This window comes from Equus quagga, chromosome 8, assembly GCF_021613505.1.
Source record: "Equus quagga isolate Etosha38 chromosome 8, UCLA_HA_Equagga_1.0, whole genome shotgun sequence".
In the NCBI taxonomy this organism is placed as follows: Eukaryota; Metazoa; Chordata; class Mammalia; order Perissodactyla; family Equidae; genus Equus; species Equus quagga.
The window spans coordinates 56,794,409-56,816,945 of record NC_060274.1 but is presented as its reverse complement, the minus strand read 5'-3'; the positions used below and the strand labels follow the sequence as shown (position 1 = coordinate 56,816,945).

At 37.9% G+C, this 22,537-nt stretch overlaps 1 protein-coding gene across 2 annotated transcripts in view; it reads left to right on the top strand.

Annotated features, from left to right (window-relative positions):
* Positions 1 to 7,880: 7,880 nt before the first annotated feature.
* The window catches only part of ABCB1 (ATP binding cassette subfamily B member 1), an 88,222-nt gene continuing 73,565 nt past the window's right edge, over positions 7,881 to 22,537 (top strand). Inside the window, exons 1-3 of one of the 2 annotated variants that reach the window (XM_046668811.1) lie at positions 7,881 to 8,069; positions 8,614 to 8,687; positions 13,518 to 13,569. In XM_046668811.1, coding sequence (XP_046524767.1) covers positions 8,620 to 8,687; positions 13,518 to 13,569 — 120 coding nt within the window. In that variant the 5' untranslated portion in view covers positions 7,881 to 8,069; positions 8,614 to 8,619. Of the gene's footprint in view, positions 8,070 to 8,613; positions 8,688 to 8,819; positions 8,880 to 13,517; positions 13,570 to 22,537 lie in introns of those variants that run through there. The other variant, XM_046668812.1, reaches the window with a different exon arrangement.

Here is a 22,537-nt window from a genome sequence, read left to right as displayed (position 1 = left end):
AAATTTCAAACAACTTTATTTCTTGGCAGCATCATTGAAATTGGTTCATAGTTTCCTCGGGTATTTGCTTTGAAAAGGATAGTGGTCGTTTTAGATGTAAAAGTTCAGTTTTGTTTGTAAAAAACAGAAACAAAACAATCACCCTGTATACTAAAATTACACTAATAATTTTCACCATGAAAATACACATTCACAACTTCAGGGACTTTGTGCACGTTGATCTTCATATCATCAGCATCTAGCAGAGTGCCTGCCACATATTTAGTTCTCAGTAAAAATGTGTGGAAAAGAAAAATCAAGAAAGAAATAATCACTCCAGCCAAGTCCATCTTTATTTGTTTGGATGTGCTTTAAAATGTCAAATAATACTGTTAATGGGAATTTCTCTAAGTCCATTCAACAGACTGAAATTGAGTACCTACTATCTGTACTGTGCTTTGCATTAGGCACTAGCTGTACAGCATAAAAAAGAGACAAGATGCCTACTCTCATAGAACTTCAACTCTTCAGGGGTATGACAGTTAAGTCCTTAATTGGTCCTCCCTCCTCCTTTCTTTCTTTCTTGGGTAGAAGTACAGTCAGCTTGCGGTATCTGTGGGTTCCGTGAGGTATCGTTTATGATCCGCGGTTGGTTGAATCCAAGGATGAGGAACCCGCGGATACCGAGGGCCCACTAAGGGACTTGAGCATCCGCGGAGTTTGGTATCCGCAGCAGGTCCTGGAATCAAAACCCCGCAGATACTGAAGGGACTGTAGACGGTGGTTAATCAGGAAAATACCTCCAGGCCTTTGATCTTCCCCGATTACTCTTTGAGGTTGATATGGAAGCAGCAATTACATAAAATGTATCCAAGTTACATACAGAGTTGATGGCAAAACCAAAGCCAGATTCCAGTTATTTCAGTGTGCCATATATTTTCTTATCACTTAAAGATCATCTCTCTATATTTTTATCTCTTTCTCCCTTACTCTTTACCCCTATCTATCTTTCCTTAAAAACATGCTGAAAGAAATTTTCAGAAATATGAGAAAATTTTGAAGAAATATAGAATATCGAGAGTTCTCAATGTTACTTGTTTTAGCCAGTTAATTTTGGTCTTCATTAAATGTAACTGTTTGCTCCTTAATAAACAGCAAACCTCAATGAGAGATGGATAAAACAATAAAAAATACATTTTCAATACAGGAAACTTGTAAAATACAGAAAAATTTAAAGAAAAAAACCTCTTCTAATTTCCATCACTAAAAAACAACCACTCTTCACATTTTGATATATTTCTTTTTGGTATTACAGCCATTAATTTGCTTTAGATAATTAACACTACACTGTCACAATTTCCCCCCGTCCTTTTTCCTTGCATATTAACATAAGTTTTTTCCAATGTTATTACAAACTCTTTGTAAGCGCATTTTATATTATACTGTCTTTAAGTAAATATATCATAATTTACTCAGCCATTCATACACGCCTAAGTATTTAGGTCACTTCTTGTTTTTCACTGTTACCAAATAAAGCAGCAATGAACATCTTTGTACCTCAATTTCTGTACTTTGTATTATTTTCTTAGGACAGACTTCCTAAAATTGAATTAATGAGTCAAACATATTTAAGGTATATATTGCCGCATTGTTTCCTTATTCATTCTACCAATTTTCACCCCCGCACCTAGTTATGAACCTCTTGTGAACACTTGATAATCTCATTTTTCAAAATATCTTTGCTCTTTGAATTTGCATTTCTTTGTAGTTAGCGTGAACATTTCACAATATCCTTCTTTGTTCACCAGTGTAGGGCCTTTTTTGTGTGAAGTGTTTAGTCGTGTCTTTTGCTCAGTTCTATTTGGGCTTTTGAATTTCCTTACCCATTTATTTGAGCTCTTCATATATTAAGAATATTAACTCGTGATATCTGCAATGAATAGCTATTTGGTTAATTGTTGCCTTTTAGTTTGAATTTATTCAAGATAATTTTTGTTAGCTTTATTTTATTATAATTATTTCCAATGCATCACTAACCCTTTCCAGCCATTATACTTTTACTCAAGTTCTTAATTTTCACTCCTATCTTGGTATCCCATTGATCATCTCTATTAGTTTATCTGGGTAATAGTACTATTTACTCAATATCAAACAGTTTTCAAGTCTTACCTGATTTACTTCTTACTAAAACTAAGTGGATTCTGTTATCGTCTCCATTTTAATGATGGAGAAATCAAAGTTTTGAGAGGCTGAGTAACCTGTCCAAAACCACTCAGCTGATAAGTGATGAAGTTGTGATTCAAACCCTCCTGAGCCCCATTTCAATCCCAACTTTCCCTTGATCTTACTCCTTTGTCCTCTCTCCCATGAATTCTGTAATTCATTAAAAATTCTTCTTGTGCTAGTATGGTGGATTTGTTTTAATAGAGGATAGTGACTTACTCAGAGGGATGATTCCCTAAAGGAGTTTTAAGGCTTACAGAGGCTATATGACTTTTGAAGCACCTAATGATAATTTAGGCAGTTAGCCTACTAGTCTAACTTCTATAAAACTGTCTCTGATATGAGACTCTCAACACTTCATATTTTGAACAAAATCTATTGAATCTTTATTTTGTGTAAGTTGCAGTACTAATAAAATATAAAAAGGAATTCCTAATCATATAAAACATTAATAATAAATATGAAATGAGAGGTATAGATAATGAGCAGCAGGATTGGGGAGGGTAGAAATCACTTCTAGTTAGTATAGACAGAGAAGGGTTCACGGAGGAGTAAAATTCAGGCTTCTATTTGCCATTGACTTGACACATGACTAAGTCACTTAGTTTTAAATTAAGTCAATTTGTTATCATCTGATCACCATTTCACCCAAATTGAGTCTATTGGAGCATTAGCTAAATGATGTCAAAAGAAATAACTTCTTTGGACATGATTACAGTTACATTGAGTCTTTTTTTTGAAGTGCATGTGTGCATAGAAGCAATCTGATGTAATCTGACCTGAGTGAGTTCAGATACAGTCATTCAATGTCCCCTGTCATTAAGACAGTCATACGTCCTTTATACATACTAAATTACACATAAATGGGTGGAGAGTGTGTGGATCCTTCATCTTTGGTGCCACAACTGAGTCATGTGTCTTGCCCTTTGGACTGGAAATCTCAGGTATATTCTTTGTCTGGCTCAGGTCTAAGTACATCAACATGAATTTGGATTCCTTCTTTCAGAATAGTGAACCTTCAATTCAGACTCAAACTGGATAAATAGAGGAGCTGGGAGAAATAGGGGAAATGAATTAGTGGAGAGATTAGAGAAGTAAACACATAGGAATTACAACAAAAGAGTCATGGGAAGAAGAATCTCCTGAAGGTTTAAAAATCTTCGGAAAAGAAGGGGAAGTAGGTGAACAGTAGAATAGATAAATGGTAAGAGGAGCTTGAGAAAATAATAAAGGGTTGACGGAGCTAGGGTGTGAATATTTATCTGAATATACAACCAGAGAGCCTGTAAATTCTTCACAATTTAGTCAATGCTTGTTGATTGACAGAAACACACGTAATGGATTTTCAATTGATGGCAGAATTTAAAACTTCTGAAAATTCTGCATTAAAGAAATATTAACATTTATTAACAACACATTTATAGAAATTAAAGAGCAAGGCATTGGAATTAAGATTCATTTGTGCATTGTTTAATAGGCTGTAACATAAAGAGAACTAATGAGAGTAGCTAAAATATTGGTAGGCCTTCCACATTGAATATCTAATTTCAGTGCACTGGGAGAAACTCACCATTTATGAGACTTATATGGCAAATAGTCTTTACATTTCAGGCTGAGCTTTTTGGGAGATCTTTGTGTATTAATTTTGCTTCAGGTAGGGTAGAAAGGCATGTTTCAGAAGAGGTTAATATCATTTTGGATGGCAAACAGTTTCAAAGAAAATAAGGCAACTAGCCTGACAATAGTATTTATGGAATCCCTACCGCTGAAAAAGCACTATGCTAACTGGTATACAAACAAATCAATGAATAAAACACATAATCCCAATCTATCTGGGCCAGCAGAACTTCTACAGATAGAATAATCCGCAATCTCCCTGAAGGCAGAATATAATGTTTAAAACATCTATCACTATAATTTAGCACACTGCTTGCTTATGGCAGGCACTCAGTAAATGTCTGTGGAATAAATACTAACTGAACTGAAGCCCAGATTTATGAAGAAACATCCCAATAAGCTTAAGTTCAAATAATAAAAATTTTTAAGTAGCATAAAAATAAGAACAATGTTCTATCTTAGAACCAAAAGTCTTCATATAATTTTATATTTAGTCCACACTTTCCTGAGTCAACCTGCTCATTCATTTTTTCCATTCATTCACTTAACACATATTTATTGAGCATTCACTATGTGCCAGACTATATTTCCTAGATACTTCGAGGGAAATAGCGTGGCATTTGAATAAAGACCTGGAAAAATGAGGAAAGGAGTCACGCTGTATGGCTATCTTAAGGGAAGAGAGTTTTAGGCAGAGGTAATGATAAGTGCAAATGCCCTGAAGTGGGAGCATGCTTGGATGTTCAAAGAACAGAAGGCTGATGAGATTCGAACAGAATTAAGGGGGAAAGAGTAATAGGGGATGATGAAGTCAGAGGTGAGAGGGGGCCAGTTCATATAGGGACTTAAAGGCTATGGGAGGGACTTCAGATTTTACTCTGAGTGAGAGGGAAAGCCATTGGATAGTGACAGAATTTGACTTGGCTTACTCTTAACAATAGGCTTTGGGGAGGAGAGGATGGAGAGAGACTGTTAAAGAGGCGTAAAGGTAGAAGTAGAGAGACCACTTTTGAAGTAATTGTAATATTCGTAGTCATAGATGCTGGGGGAAGTGGCAATGAAGGTATGAAATGGTATTGTATTTGTTCATTTTCTTTATTATTTAGGTACTGGTTTTTCTTTATTACTCTATTGAATGTATAGAGAATAAATAAATGTAGCTACATACATGAATGCTGAAGAATGCCAAGGAAGGGCAAAAGGAGATTCAGAAGGGGGTATTATTACTAATGTAGAGCACTTGTTGAGTGTATAGGGTGGTTTAGGTACTACATAAGTGTTTTAAATACACAAATTACTTAATCTTGCAATAATACTATAAGGTTCCATTATTACCTTCTCTTTATGAAAGAGATAACTGAGGGGCAGAAAACTTAACCTGTTCAAACTTACAGAGCGAAAACAGCAGAAATCGTACTTGAAGCTGTTTTTCTGATTCTAAAGCCCAATTTGTTTAGTGGAATCAGGTACTGAAGAAGAAAATTATTGCAAATCAATTTAGTTTAAAGATTTACATGTGGAAAGGCACAGAGTAGAAAAAAAGAGTAAATCATCCAAGAGAAGAGTTGGGCTGAAATGGAATGAACAGGTATGGATGTGTTCAGGGAAAGGGCGAGGATATAAGAAATGAGGTGTCTGAGGATGGTCAGAGAGCCGTAAAGTGTTGCAGTCCTCAAAAACTAAGTGGAAACTCTTAGAAATGATAAAGTTGGTGGTAGGGAGTCATTGCAGGTGTTCTAAGATGGAGACATAATGTGAAAATGTTTCATGGAGCTCGAAAAGACAGTTTAGTAGATGTAGCATAATAGTGTACTATGTAGTATAGGTTAGTGGTTAAGAGTGTACTTATGGGAGCTGGACTGCTTTCAAGTCCTGAGTTAGCTTCTTACCAATTACGTGAATTTGGGCAAATGCTATAAGCCTCAGTTTCTTCCACTGTGTAAAATGGGAGTAACAATCATAGTGCTACTTCCTAGGGTTCTTGAGAGGATTAAACGAGTTCATCTCTTTCAAGTGCTGCGGACAGTTCCTTGCACATGGCCAGTTTTCTGTTAAATGTTAGTTATTATTATTACCACACAAGTATGTATAGGATAGACAGAAGCAGGGGCACAAAGCCTGAGTGTTGGCAGAGTACAGATAAGTTGGTGAAAGGACTATATGCTGGTGGAGGACGGGAAGGTGCAGAATCATGAGGAAGCACACTTCAAAAAGGAAAAATAGCTCCTTGAATGAAGGTGTGTGAGTGAAGACTTGGAAAGGAGCTGCTTGGGTTTCACTGGAAATTAATGAAGCTCACAGAGGAGTTGCCTAATCCAGCTGTTAGATATTACCAGGAGTGGTGGGCGGCAATGTGAACCAGGAGGCAAAGTCTTTAATGAAGTCAAGGACTGTGGCTTGGACGTAGCTAGAAGTGTCCGTTGTTTTAGGTCCATCACATTTTACATCCATATTTTCATGTCAGTAGAGCAAAGACATGAAAAAATATATATTGGAAAGACAGAGCTTTGCTAAAAATTCTTTGGGCTATTCTATCCTTAAACTATGTATGTCCTTGACAGAGATTATCACTTGGACTCAAGCCTGTAGAACTAGTATAATCACCATAATATAACACTTTTTAAAATATCCTGCATTGTTTTAGGGAAAATTTCAGGCAGTTTAGAAGGATAAATATATTTATATTTGTTATATAGGTATATAAAAATTATATATGTTACATGATAAATATAAATATATAATATTACATATATTTATACATATAAAATATAACAAGATCACATTAACCATGGGACAAAGTAAAAGAAAGAGAGCAGAGGCATGAATCAGAATAAAAATACATCTAACAAAGATGAAAGCTTTATATATTTGCCCCAGGTGCATCATAGGGTTGGCATTAAATGTTTAAGCAGTGAACCAATGTTGTACACGTGGATAGCCAATTAGAACATAGAGAAAAATAGTGGCCTGTCAGAAAGTTAATGAACAGTTTGTGAAGAAAAAAACTTGATTGTATGGTTAAGGAGAAAATTCAGGCAAGGAACATTTGGAGTAAAAGATGGAAAGAAAATTATGGCTTTGAAGTATGATTGTCTTAAAGTAGGGAGAATACTTACCCTTCGCAGTACAAAATAAGAGGATTTTCTTCTTTTAAACTTTTGAGCTAGCTGAGAGGCCATATGTGTAAGTTAGACAATGCAGACTAAAGGTTACAAACCCATCTATTTTCCCTAGGGTTATAAGAAGTACAAAAAGCTCTGATGTGAGTTAAATGCTTTATGAATTTGAATTGTGAAGATGGCACTTACTTTCCATTAACTTAGAAAATAGTAAAGAAAAAATAGTAAATGGTAGTAGTATATAAATATGGAATGAAATTCCAACTAAAGTAATACTCTCAAATACATGATACTTTTATAATCTGAATTAAAATAGAAGTTTTGAAACACCTTGGAAAAACAAGGGAATTGATCTAATGGCTAAAACCGGAAAATACTGCATACTTTTAAACACTATTTCTACCCTGAAATGTCAGTTTTCATTTACATACTTAAAATTCTTTCTAAGTATTTCCTTCCGTTTATCTTCAAATTAAAGATGAACAGATACACCTTAGAAACTGTCAAACCCACTGAAGAAAGATTCTTGCAGAAATATTTCACCTGGCCTTTTTAAAGGTGCTTCTAGGAGGGAAGTTGAACTCATTTTAACCACAGAATGGGCGAGGTCCGAGGTTATTTTATTAACGGTATTAGACGCGATGCCAAAGAAAGTTTCCTTTATCCACTCCAGACCCAGGAAGCCAATTGCATATCTACATAGACATACTTCTGTGGATATGGAGACTTACGTGGACATGTACAGACATCACTAAAAATCTAAGTGTCCTGGATGATTCAGCTGATAATGTTTCTCTACTTGTCTTTTAGCTGAGGGACAAAAGGAGCGAGGGCATTCCTATTGGAATTCCAACCTGTTTTGTAACTTGTCCTGCAATCAGCCTTCAATAGAGCGGGGCCGAGAGTAATCCCGACTGGCCAGGCTGATTGGCTGGGCAGAAGAGCGCCAGGGTGTGGGCTGCACACTCCTGCCTCGCTCCCTTATCTACAGGAAGACTGGGCGCATTCGATCACCGCCTCCACCAGCGTCAAAGTCAAGGAGCTGTTTGCATCCGCCGGGTCTTTCCGCTCAAGTCTGAAGCTCTTCTTCCAAAATCCTCGTCTTGGTGGACGCCTCGGGGAAAGCCCGAGGTAGGGGAGTACGAAGGGACACTTCTCAGGAACGGTCGGCCTCTCCAATTCCTGAGCTTGGTCCCTGTGAGGGAAGGGTTTCGGAGGGGAGGGAGGGGAGAGTCCGATCGGCAAGTCCCTGGGGACCAAGTTGGGCGAGACGTAGTCTCACTCGGGGAGCTCCTGGAGCACCCCCAGCCCAGCGTTTTCGGCTGAATTGCATCGCCGCGATCGCGTAGAACCAGCGCGGCGCGGGCAGGCCGTCTCGCATCCCCCGGGGCTGGACGGTGGGAGCCTCGCCCGCGGCGAGGGGAGCCGAGAGGGAGAGGCGCAGCGGCGCCAGGCCAAGTCAGAGCACAACGCCGCCATCCACCTCGGGTCGCGCGGACAGGCTGGGGGCTCGGCGTGCTGGCAAGTCCCTCCGGCGACCTTCGCAGCCTGAGCAGCTAGAGCATCAGGGCGGGCCGCCTTACTCTCGCCGGGCTCCGCGGGGCAGTAAAGCTCAGTTTCACCTCTGCCTCCTGCAGATCATTCAGTTGGCTAATGGGCTATGGTTTCTCCTCAGGTCACGATGGATCTTGAAGGAGGCCGCAATAGAAGAAGGGGGAAGAAGAACTTCTTGAAAATTAACGAAGAAAGGTAGCCAGTTTGTTTCGCTTTCATACTTTACGTGGCTTGAGAGATTTGGCTGATTTGTTTCTAGCCTCCAGCTCCGAAATAAACGAAGAGTTGTTGACGATGAAGATTTTGACTCTTATCTGAAACGCAAGTGGTTGCTATGTAGAAGTTCGCTAGCTGAGTTGAGCACAGCGTTTGCATCCTCCCTCCGTGGTGAGCTTCTCCCTCAGCTTCCGGCCGCAGACAGGCCAATGCTCACGTCCCTTTCTGTGTTTTATAAACTTCTGGCTTTACAAGCGAAGTTGATTGCCCGGGCGCTTGGACCATATGCTACTTGTTGTCTGCTCAGTGGTCCATCTCTTGCTTCTGGTAAAACAGCCACGTAAACATTGTAAGTCAGTGGCATGGCAGATGGGACAGCAGGCCCAAACTACCGTTATGTGTTAATTTTTATTAATTGATAAATAATCTGGAGCTCTTGTAGAAGAAATTCTGATAAAAGACCTCAGTACCAAAGAAGCTGGCATGGTATGAAATGATGCTGATTGCATATAGAAGTGGTAATGTAACCACATAGGGAAAATAATTATTTTAAGTAAATTTTGATAACAATGCAGTGTCTACATAGGGAATTTTAAACTTCACACAGTAGGTTCATTGTTAGTAGTAAACTAATATAAATTGTAAAATAAAACAAATTAGTAAATATATTAATATTATTAGAAACCAAGGTTTGCAGTGTAGAGATAAGAAATACAAAGTAGACGTCAAATAAGTTTTTAAAAAATGTTAAATTTGAATTGGAAACTTCAATATGAACTCCTTTTTTAAAAAGTTTTATTTATTTAATTTTTTGGTGAGGAAGATTGCCCTTGAGCTAACATCTGTTTGCCAGTCTTCCTCTTTTTGCTTGAGGAAGATTGTCACTGAGCTAACATCTGTGCACATCTTCCTCTATTTTATATGTGGGACGGCACCACAGTGTGGCTTGAGCGTGCAAACTTAACCACTACGCCACTGGGCGGGCCCTAAACTCCTGATATTTTTAATAGTTCAGTCCACTGAAAGGGACAGTAGCGATGAGCATGCTTAGTGCCAGATCATGGTTTCTAAATACCATTCCTCCACTAAATGGAATCCACACTGCAGAGAGAAATGGCTAATTCCAACCATGTCTGGGGCCAAGAAAATACAAAGTGAGCCTGGAGTATCTTGTGGTACCTGAAAATAAGCAAGTGGAGTTTAATGGAATTGTCAAAAAGACACAGGAGCTGACTTGAAGGGGTTTCCACTGGTCAAGTCTGAGGAAAATTTGAGCATCAAAAAGAATAACGACTGTACTTGATTGTGAAATACTGAATACAGCGCAATTCATAAATCCTTACTAAAACTTTGGGAGGAGGAGGAAAACTTAAGTGATGGGAGAGGTGGAGAGAATACAGAAACATGCTTTACAGAAAAATGCCAGCTATCATATTGGAACCTGCATTGTTATAATTGATTCAGGAAAGGATTGTTAATGGATCCTAAACCACTCAGAGAAGAGTTGTAACTAAATATTATCCAAAATTCTTACTAATAGGAGAAAGGAAAGTGTGGTTTTCTAGGAGAGAGATTTTGCAGTTAGCAACCTTAACCAAGTGATCAGACCTGGCATCACTCATGGTAGAATAGACTGTGTTAGTGACATGACACCACCTAGGAAGTTAGTGACAGCTAGGAAGTATGTTTGCAAAAACCTTTAGTCTGAATCCAACCAAGCTTCTAGACTGATGCTGTCCAGTAGAAATATAATGTGAGCCACGTTTATCATTATTAATTTTCTGGTAGCAATATTAAGAAAAGTAAAAAGAAACAGGTGAAATTAATTTTGAAAATATATTTTAAGGAGCCCAGTGTATCCAAAATGTTATCATTTAGACATGTAAGTAGAATTATTGGTGAGATAGTTTACATTTCCTTTTTTGCACTAAGTCCTCAAATCTGTATATTTTATACTGCACATCTCAATTTGGTCTTAGTTTGAAACAGACTATCCAAGATGTGGGACATTCTATGAGACATTGGTTCTTCTTCCTACAAAGAGTCAATGTTGAGGGTGTTGCAGAAGGACTTCTAGATAAAAGAAAAAAAAGAGACTAAAGAGACAAAACTACCAAATTTAATGCATGAAACTTGGTTACATGAGTTCAAAAAAAGAAAAACCTATAGAAAACGTTCTTGGGAAACTTGAATGTGTATCAGATATTAGATGATATCCCAATTGCTATTAATTTTCTTAGATGTGATAATGGTAAGAAAACATGGGAAGTGCCATGATATTTTAACTTTCAAATTGTTCAAAATATTAACAATGATAATATATACTTCTTTGTGTAGATAAAGAAATATGGTCAAAATGTTAACAATTATTGAGGTTAGGTGAATTTTATATGGGTAATCATTATTACTATTCTTTATTTTTCTGTTTATTTGAAAATTTTCATAATAAAAATTTTTCATATAAACCAAAAAAGGACTTCATAGAGTGGAAGGTAGATATTTCCTTTTTTGTTTTTAACTTTTTTCAACTTGGTACCTTAAAGAACTATGTGCTTATGACACAGCCACTTAATGATATTGGGGTAAGAAGTATAGAGGGTGGGTGGAGGGAAATGGTAGAGGAATTTGTTTGAGCCTGCATATCCCTTTGTTTTGTTATTGGTTCTTATCATGGCCTACAAACTTTATTTCAAACTAGAAATCATTCTTTTAGTTAAGTAGTTATTATTAAACTGTGCTTGTCATCATTGATTTTTTAAATATTTTCTTAATAAAACTATATATTTTTTCCTCCAGTTTTATTGAGATATAATTGATATCTAGCACTGTATAAGTTTCCCATGTATGGCATAATGGTTTGACTTACATATACTGTGAAACGATCACCACAATAAGATTAGTTAACATCCATCATTTCACATAGATTCAATAAAAGGGGGAAAAAAAAAAAAGAAAAACTTTTCCTTGTGATGAGAAGTCTTCGGATCTACTGTCTTAATAACTTTTTTTATATATCGTATAGCACGTTAACTATAGTCATCATGCTGTACATTACATCCCTAGTACTTGTTTATCTTATAACTGGAAGTTTGTACCTTTGGGCCACCTTTCTCCAATTGCCTCCCCTTCCCCATTTGGTAACCACAAATCTGATCTTTTTTTCTATGAGTTTGGGTTTTTTAAAAAAAACTATATATTCTGATTTGGAATTATGAAGAAGCATGTGGCTTTGCTAATAGGTATAATGCTTGGATAATAGTACCATTTGAAATATCTGTATTTGTAAACATTCCTCATTAAAATGAGGTTTGATAAGTGACTTGCTTTTTGTGAGCACTGTGTTTTGAGGAGATGGGGATAAACAAGTAATCTAGTAGGGTGAAGAGTCAGTGTGGAAGTGCATTTCCATGCAAGGCAGTATCTCAGAAGTCCAAGGTTGCACCGAATTTCTTGGTGTTTAGGGGATAGTCTTTTCAGTTTAAACCTTGACTTTGTTCTAGCTGCGTGACCTTGGACAAGTCAGTTAACTCTTCTCACCTGCAGTTTTCTCATCTCTAAAGGGACCAAAATATGCCTGCCTCACAGAGATTAAGATAAGATTAAATGAGGTCACGCATAGGTAGTGTTTACTCAGTCAGCGCCTAGAACATTATAAATTCTCCACACTAGTGGCAGTTTTAGAAAACGAAAGAATTAAAAATAAAACAAAACTCAATTATGTTTGGCTATTTTGCCCCTCTCATCCTGGTTCCGGGGATACTGAAAGCATGCCTTTACTGGGACTAGGGTGGGACCAAATCTGAAGAGTTATATTTGTGTATTTTGTGTGTTTTTATGTCCATCTATCAGCACTCCAAAGCCAAATATGGGGTAAATTCTGGATTTTTTTCTTCAGAAGTCTCTTCAACTCTTTGACCTCATTTAGTGTAAAGAACAAAGACAAAGATTAATTCCTTTTTGAACTTGAAAATCTGTGGAAAAATAATGCAATTCTTCTCTGAAATATTCTTTCTTTTGTATATGTAAAAATGCAGATGCCAAAGCTGCTTGTGGTTGGTTTGCTCTCATGTTGTAGGTGGCAGTTACATAGAGTGGAAGCCAGGTTACACATTTATTTGAATCTGGGCTCAAAATAACTATTGACCTTCTTATGCCTGAAGACAGCTTTTTGACGGTTTACAGGCTATCTTTTTTGATGGTAGTTTTTCTAGATTGCATTTATTGCCATAGTGGTCCAGACATCCTTTCAAAATTAGATTTGCTCATAGAAAGTAATTTAAGCACCTTTCTTCTAGGTTAGTTTATGTCCAGCATCTGATTGCCACTACTCTCCATTAGTAAAGGGAATGTGTGAGGATAATATCTAGGTAGTAGATAGATAGAATGTCTCCAATGATAGTTCAAGGGATTAACTCTGGAGAGCATGAATGATTTTGTAATTAGACTAAAAACAGGAAGCTCTTTTTAATATAATTTTTTTTCTAATCCTAACAGTTGTGTGTCTGTGTGAGTATTCATCATAGAAAATTAGGAAATACCAAAGGCTCAAGGAAGAAAATATTTTGATAGAAATCTTAACATCCAGTGATAACCACATGTGTGGATTTCTAAGATACATGTAAACATATTTATATTTAAACTTCATAAATGGGATCATATTTATTAACCTTTTATTTTTACTGAATAATATATTGTAGATATGTGTCTTTGTGCTAGGTGTTATTAAATATAAGTCCTACATTAATTTGGTGATTTAAGAATTTATATAAATTTTAAAGTTTTGTGTAATTCTATTGCTATGTTTTTCAGTAAAAAAGATGAGAAGAAAGAAAAGAAACCAACTGTTAGTATATTTGCAATGGTAAGTTTGAATTTATTCACTATTCAAAATGCTTTGGGAATTTGACTTCTTACCTAGAAAAGAGATTTTTCATCTGGTATAATATTTTCTTAGAGAGTATGTTAACAGAGAGGTAAAATGATTTAGTTTAATTTAGCTTGTTTTCAGGGGAATGCCAATCATAATTTACCATGTGAATTGAGCCTCAACAGGCACCGTTCTTGGCCTAGATTTCAGTATTCTCCTAATTAGTTGTGTCGCCAGTGATCTGTTATCCATGCAAGCACTTCTGCCAGTGATGGCCTCAGCCATCTGGATAGACGAAACCAGCCACATGGAGTGTGGTTCAAATGAGACATCAGGTTCCCTGTCATCAGTGGCTCTGAAATCCTGGCAGGTTTGAGGTCAAAGTCCCAGAGACCCATATCATAGAAGTTAGTAATGGATTACTTATTACTATGACTAAGTACATGTCATTACTCCTCTGTGTTTAATAACTGAAAATCTAGAATTTGACAACTTTAATATAATTCTTTATCTCATTTTCTGGTTGCACAGTGGTCGCTTAGAAGCTTTTCTTTAATCAAACTTGAATAAGACAGGGATTTTATAGGTGTGGCTGGTTGGTAGTGTCTCTCTACCTTGGTCCTTCTTTTTTTTCTGAGAGTGCAGACTTGGGTGAACTGTGGGATTAGAACCTGGAAGACCACTGAATCAATGAAGTCTCGCAGCGCACACTTTATAATTCAGTCATAACACACTAGACATTTTTTAAATGTGGGGAGGGGAGGGATAGGCTATCTTGTAAGGTGGATATTAGTAAATTAAGTATAAAAATAGTTCTAGGCAGGAAAAAATAGTTGCCTGGTGTTGACTAGGGCCTCTGTGGTTATTGTATATGGTCTTCATTTTCCTGCACTGCAGTTGCTCTGACTCCAGCTCCACCTTTTGTTCTATGTCCACTCTCTGGAATTTTCGAGAGATGAGGCATACACTTGAGTCATTCTCAGAAAGATTACATGAGTGATGAAGTGATGGTTTTTGTTTTAGATTTCATTCTTATGTTCTTGTATTGAAAGAAGCTTTTATGTTAAAGTAGGATTTGCTCCCAAGATATAATTTCAATTCTGTCATTTGAGACCAAAATCTTTCTGTATTTTATAGTTTAGTTTTTATTTGTAGCTTAAATTTTTTAATAAGTCTTATATTTTAGAAAACTTAACAGAGCTGATATGTTGAGGTAATACTATCAATACAATTCAAGCCGCAAAAATATAAAAATCTGGAGTTTGAATGTGAGATAATAATATATAGCACTACATGCCATGCGTTGTTCTAAGTACTTTATAAATGAATTCATTTAATCCTTACAACTCCCTTTGAGATAGATACTATTACTTTTCTAATTTTACAGATGAAGGAACTGAGGCCAGACATATTAACTTGCCTAGTGATACACAGCAGGGCTAGGATTCCAATCTGGGAAGTTCATGTTCTAAATCATAGTGCTCAGGACGGCAGGAATATATTCTAAGACTTTTGTGATGAAGAGCTGTACTACTTATGTGGCTTTTCCTCATGTCTTTTTCCTGAAGAATTGGTGTAGTGAACTGTGAACTTAATTTGTATATGAAACCTATAAACACAAGAACATATTCAGAACATTTAACAGTAAAATGCTGATGTTATTGGCATTGCTTATTGCTTATTAACAACAGTTTCCAGCAAAGACAAAAACTCATGTGTGTCAGGGGTTTCCAAGAATGTTAGGTTCGAAGATGCACTAGGAGGACTCGTAGGACTCAGGATATTGTCATACTCATGGCTAAGATTATTACAGCAAAAGGATACAAAGCAAAATCAGCAGTGGGAAAAGGAGAGAGGGAGATGTTCAGGAGAAACTAGGCACAAGCTCGTGGAGTCCTCTCCCGGTGAAGTCACACTTAAATTACCCCAGCAGTGAGTTATGACAACACATGTGAAATGCTGTCTATCAGAGAACCTCATTAGAGACTCAGCACCCAGATTTTTACTGCGGGCTGGTCTTTTAGGCACAGCATTTATCCAAATTCCACTCTCAGACGGAATGCAGGTGTTCAGCATAAAGCACATTGTACAAATAGTTTGTCCACTTTTATCAGTGAGGGTGATAGTAACCCTCCCCAAATCCAAGTTCTAGATGCCAGCCATGGGCCAACGTTGAATGCAGGCCTTTCTAAATACAGCAATCTCAAGCTTGCAGTGTTAACTGTTTTCTGCACACCCTCCCTGTTAACTTATTTCTACTATGATGGTTTTCAGCAGTCTTGAGAAAGTGATGAAAAAGAGATAAGGAATAGTTCCAGTTTTGCCCAGATCTTAGTCTAGAGCCAGAGCTTTTGATAACTTAAACCATTTATGATTGGTTAAGCTTTTATCTGCCTGGAATTGAAGATTTCTTTGATGCTCTTATCTTCCGATCACCTGTCATTCTTCAGTCATTGAGAGTTTACCCTCTGACTCAGTGTCTCCCTTTCTACCCCTGGTGCTCCTACTATCTTAGATGACTTTTATGGTGTTATGAATAACCTCTCCTTGACCATCACAGCTCCAATAATCTTTTCCTCTCCTTCACCCCAACCATTCACTCATATAGTCACATCCTGGGTTTTCTTGTTGTTTGAAAAACTTTTCTCCCTCTAAAGTGATCAATTCAGGCAGTCACCTTAAATTAGCCAGCCATCTCCTCTCTTTTCAATCTGCTCACTATTCTCTCTGGATCTTCAGCACATTGACCCATCAATTTCCCATCAGCCTCTTCCTGTCTTCAGTCACTTTCTTATCCAGCTTAGACTAATGACCATCACTTTAGTTATTCTCTTGTCAAAACTATAAACTTCCTTTCACCTATTTGTCATACACAGCCCAGGCAAAATCAGCCATCTGCTTTCTTGGTGCCTGAACACCGACACCTGACTGGTGCTAGGGAAAATCTCACAACAGGGTATACCCAGCACAGAAATCCTTTTCCACATGTTCTTGCTGACTATGTCAATCCTCTACTCTTTTCACAGTTTCCACTTCTTCCCCCCGACTCTGAACCCCTCCTCTCAAGTCTTGGTGGATGACCTCTCTCTTTATTTCACAAACTGTATTTTCAGTCTTTCCCTCTCAAGGGGGTCTTTCTCATTGACGTTTACACGTCAGGTGTCTTTAATTTTGCTAACACCCTTCTTAAATCCATTCCCCTCTAGCTTATTTCACACACAGGAGCTGCCCTTACTTTCTATCTCAGTTTCACCTTGCAATCACTTCCTAATGTGATATAATTTGGCTTCTGTCTCCACCACTCACCAAATTCAGTGGACATGTTTTGATTCTATCTTGACGTTTATGTGGCACTTGACACTGTCCACCATGTTCTTTCTTGTTTGCTTCTGTGATGCCACAGTCTGCTGGTTTTCCTTCCAGCCCTTTGTTTTTATTTTCGTGTCACCTTTGCCTGTGAAGTTCGAGTTCTTCAACCCCTTATATCAGGAGTCAGTGATGGTATTGGCATTTTTCTAGTTTCACACAGCCATTTCCAAATTGTTTTTATGCAAAACTCCTTTCTCATTTGGGTTTTGTTCTGCACAGTTATAGTATCTTCTCTCCATTTTCACTGATATCCTACCAATTTCTAGTTACTTTTGCTCCTCCATAGAGGACATTGGCATTTGATTGCTTCTACTTCATTCACCTGTGCTCTCAGTATTCTATACTGGTGACCTATAATAAAATGACTCCTTTGACCTCTTCAGTTCCAACAACTTTCACCCCTATTCTACTTTAGTAAATTACACTGTGGACAAGGACTTTGGGCTTATCATCTGGGTGGACTGTCATATAAGGAACTGTAAACTCAAATGTGTCAGTCTCTAACCCCAACTTCTGATTCCTCCTATCTTGGCCATTCCTCTTTATTATCCTTTTTTGGCATTGTGTATTCATTTCCTATTGCTGCTGTAACAAAATACCACTGCCTTAGTTGCATAAAACAAAACAGGTTTACTACCTTACATTTCTGGGGCCATAAGTCTCACGGTGCCAGCAGGGCTGGGTCCTTCTAGAGGCTCTAAGAGAGAAACTGTTTCCTTCCCTTTCCGCATTCCTAGACTCATGACCCCTTCCTTGCATCACTCCAGCCTCTTACTTCAGTCATCATTTCTCCTCCTACAGAATCTGATCATCCTGGCTCCCTCTTCTAAGGCCCCTTGTGATTACATTGGGCCCACTTGGATAATCTCGCCATCTCAAGATCCTTAACATCTGTAAAGTCCCTTTTACCATGTAAGGAAACATGTTCCTGGAATTAGGATGTGGACATGTTTGGGGCGGGGCGGGGGGCATTGTTCTGTCTACCACACGTAGTCTAGACTTTGCCCTGTCAACCACTCTTTTTACTCCTAGTCCCCCTCCTCCATTTCTGCTCTTCTAAAATTTATTCCACCCATAGAAGTCACATCAAATCACCCCATTCCTCCCTTATACCCCTCTAATGCCTTTCCTTTACACTTAGACAGAAAGTTTAGAGTAAAACCCAAACTCCCTCCTGTGGCTATGAAAGGCCATACATAATCTGCCCTCTGTCTCATCTCTGATTTCACAGCAGACAAGTCTCCTTCACTCTGCCGCAGTGGTAATTTTGTTTGGTCCTTGAGACACAGCAGTCTTATATTCATCCCAGGACCTTCACGTTTGCCATTCCTGCCTGGCATGCTCTGTCCCCAGATTGTCACATGACTAACTGCATCCTTCTTGTCACTGAGGTCACAGCTCAGATGGTGCTTCTCAGGGAGCCTTTCTCTGTCCAGCCAATCTGAGCCAGCTGGCCCTGCCTGTCACTGTGGCACATCTTCCTGTGTGATATTTCTTCTGTGTACTTACCACTGTCTGCTTTCTGGTTTATATGTTTGTCTTCTCTCCGAATCTAAGCTCCACGAGGGCAGGGGTTTTGGTATGTTTTCCTCATTGCTGTACTCCAGGTGCCTGGAACAGTGCCTGGAACTTTAATAGGTACTTAGATATTGAATGAATATTGAATACGTCTGTCCCCTCTTTTACTATTTGCACAATAGTGAAATGTAATGTAAGGTTTATGAGCACAGGTAGCTGGTCTCATTCACTGTTGTTGCCAGTACCTAGAACTGACCTCGACCTTTATTAAGTTCTTAATAAATATGTTTTGAATGTTGAATGAATGAATGACTGAATCCACCGACTTCCCTCTCCAACCCAGGCACTGTGGTGAGGTCATGTTCACCTTCTACCCTCTGAATATTACCTCAACTACTGTCCTGCCAGCACTTTCTACTTACTTGTCCTGGGAAGCCCAACCCTTGTCTTTCACTGCTGATCAACCTTCCTTCTATGTGGTGCTGGTTCACCTTTCTCTCTTCCCTATCAGCATCTGACCAAACATTTTCCGTTTCCTGGTATTTAAACAGCTCCCGATATAGTTAGTTTATACCTCTGTCTTATGTTTGACCTGATGTGTTACAACATTTTTTGTCTACCTGCTCCTTCACTGTAGCTCCTGAAAAGTCTTATTAATTTTACATTCCTAAAACCAATAACAGTATCTGCTTATGTTGTATATTATTATATTGTATGCCTAATAAAGGTGTCTTTTATTAAGTCTCATTTTTATCCTTGTACCAACTATGTGAGGCTTGCTGTGTATATGAATACCTTCCTCATCTTATAAATGTGGAAAGTGAGACTCAAGGTTATTAGTAAATTTTTTCCCCCTCAAGGTCTCCTTGCCTGTAAGTGACAGAGCTAGGACATTTCATGGAGGCCTTTGTCTTACTCCGCATTATGTACCCTCAAATCTTCTCACCACTTTCTCTCCAGAAATCAGTCTTGCCTCATGTCGCAATTAAATGTGAGGTTCTGAACTATTTGAATGTCCTTATTCTTGGAAAGTTGTTTGTGTCTGGTCTCACTCTTAGCTCGTTTCTTCTAGCCTGAGATGAAGAGACCGGCCTTTGCCTGTTTGAGAATCATCCTGCCTTCACCAAGTTTTATTATGAAAATTTTCAAACATACAGAAAGGTAGAAAAGTAAAATTCACACTCATTTACCCATCATCTATATCTAATAATTGTTAGCATTTTGCCACACATTTCACCTGAAATTATAGATTTCATGATGTTTCATGCATAACTTCTTCAGTTTGTATCTCTCAAAAACTTTCCTATAAAACATTTTCGTATAAAACATATTACAATGATCATATTTAACAAAATGAACAGTAATTCCTTAATATTATGTAATGCTCAGTTCATATTCAAATTTTTCCAATTATCTCCAAAAAATGTCCTTAAGAATTGATTTGTTCAAAACAGGATCTAGTCAATAACTGCGTTTGTGTATTGTGTCTTCTGAGAAGAGAACAGTTTTCTCCTCTTTTTAAATGACATTGACATGTTGGAAAGACTGTACTAGTTGTCTTATAGAGTGCCTCATCTTCTGGACTGTTTTTATTGCCTTTTTATGGCATCTTTTAACATGTTCTTCCATGCCTTGCATTTCTTATATGCTGCAATTTAGGTCTAAATGTTTTAAATACATTCATGTTAGGTATTTTTGGTAAGAAAATCGTGTAGGGGATGCTGTGTACTTCATGTCTCATTACATCTGGAAACATCAAATGTCCAGGGTATTCTGCCTTTTTATGATACAAAGTTTGATCACTTGATTCAGGTGGTGACAGCTTGGATCCCTCCATTGTGGAAGGATCGCTATCCAGTTGCAACCCAGAGGGATCTTGGGGTATCATGGGATATCTTGTTTCACCTCATGGTTATAGCATCCACTGGTGATCCCTTGCCTCAGGTTCTTGAAACAAATGTTTTCTTTATTCTCTAGGATGCTGCTGCATCTCAATTTCCTTCCTGTATTTTCACCAGTCATCTCTTTGACGGATTTACATGTACACATGTGTAAGACTTCGTTACCTAGTCCTCCCTTGACACAGCTTCCTCCTCTAGTAACCATCCTCTTTTTCCTTTTGCCCCAAGGTCATCAAAAGGATAGTCAACATGCTGTCTCTACTACTTCATCACCACATTACTCTTTTTTTCTTTTTTCTTTTTTAATTGAGGTAACATTAGTTTATAACATTATATAAATGTTAGGTTTACATCATTATATTTGATTTCTGTGTAGACTGCATTATGTTTACCACCCAAAGACGAATTACCATCAATCACTGTACACATGCGCCCTGTCACCCCTTTGGCCCTCCTCCCTCCCCACTTCCCCTTTAGTAACCACCAATCTAATCTCTGTATCTATGTGTTCTTTGTTGTTGTCTAAATTACTCTTAATCTCGCTTACTCTTTGTCTTTTCCTGGATGATTTTATCTACTTGCATGCTTCTGCTACGTATGCTAGTGTCACAGAACTATGCCTCAAACTCTGAATTCTCTCCACATGTTTCCTGGATAGCACTTCCAGGATGGGCGATCAAACAGGACCTTTCTTGAAAACCCTTGCCTCTTCTGGTTTGCCCTGGCTCAGTGAAGGGTGCCTCTTTGTCACTCAGCTTCTTCTCGCTGCTTCTATACGTCACCCTGCAGCTTGGCAGTTAACACTGCTCTTGGCAGTTAATCACAGTTAACAATGCTCTCTAAGCACACTGTGATATTCCTGCTCTGCTTACCGTTCGTTCTGGCTGGAATGCCTTCCTTTTTGCTTCTAAATACTTGCTAACTTTCAAAACTGGGAGGAAGCATTACCTCCTCTGTGAAGCTTTTCAACAAAGGAGGGAATGCCCATTTCCTCAATTTTATGTCTGCCGTCAAAGCATGCAGAATATATATTGCATGTACTTCTTTTGCTTATCCTTCTTCCTTCTTTTTAAACACTCTGAAGGCAGGAGTTATCTCTTTGGTATTTATCTCTGGCTTTTATCATTCATTGAATAGGCACATAGTAAATGTTTATATTCATGGCCTGCTTGTTTTTATTACACCCAATGATTAGTTTTGGAGGTCAAGTGTCATGTGGGGGTGGTGATGAGAGAAATCCTTGCGTGTCAACTATCTTCTCCTCCTCTGTTGAGGAATTTGATGTTTTGTCCGCTTCAGTACAGCCTCTGAGAGAAGATAAATGGTTTCTGCCCATCTCTTTCTCCATTTTTGTGGGTTTTTTTTTTTTTTTTTGGTGAGGAAGATTGCTCCAAGCTAACATCTGTTGCCAATCTTCCTCTTTTTTGCTTGAGGAAGATTGTCCCTGAGTTAACATCTGTGCCAATCTTCCTCTACTTTATGTGGGATAACACCACAGCGTGGCCTGACAAATGGTGCTAGGTCCCCACTTGGGATCTGGGCCTGTGAACCCTGGCTGTCTAAGTGGAGCGTGTGAACTTAAGTACTATGCCATGTGGCCGGCCCCTCCTTATTTGTGTTTTTTTTTAGGAGGTGGATGAATGCCTAGTTAAGACAAAGTAAAGAGTGGCAAATTTAGCTTGTGTTTCAATGAAACATGAAAAAAATTGCCAGAAACATATTCTCCCCCTTAAAAGTCTTAATTTATAAAGAGAATGATGTTTTTAGATTATGGAAAGTGTATGTCATTAGCCCAAACTTAAGCTCACTCAATTACATTTTTAAGAGCTAGAAAAATTTTAAATGCAAATATCTAAGAGTATATTAGATATTCTTCTTATATCAGACTTCTATTTTCGCTAATTTTATAGTTCAGCTTCACTTTTTCTTTCCTGCTTTATGGACTGCCATTCACTACTGCCGAGAATTATTCTGCTCTTTATATCTCCACTTGTCGATTCAATACTTGTTCCCACTTATTGCTACTGTCAGTCTCTTCTTAGCTAACTTTAGGATTGATTTCTATTTCTTTGTGAAGCATACGTAAGTTCTAAAATCTTATTTTCTGCTGCTGTGTCTTTTATGTTGCCTGATCTTGATCTTTGTTTTGTTTTGTTACCTGATCTTGATCTTTG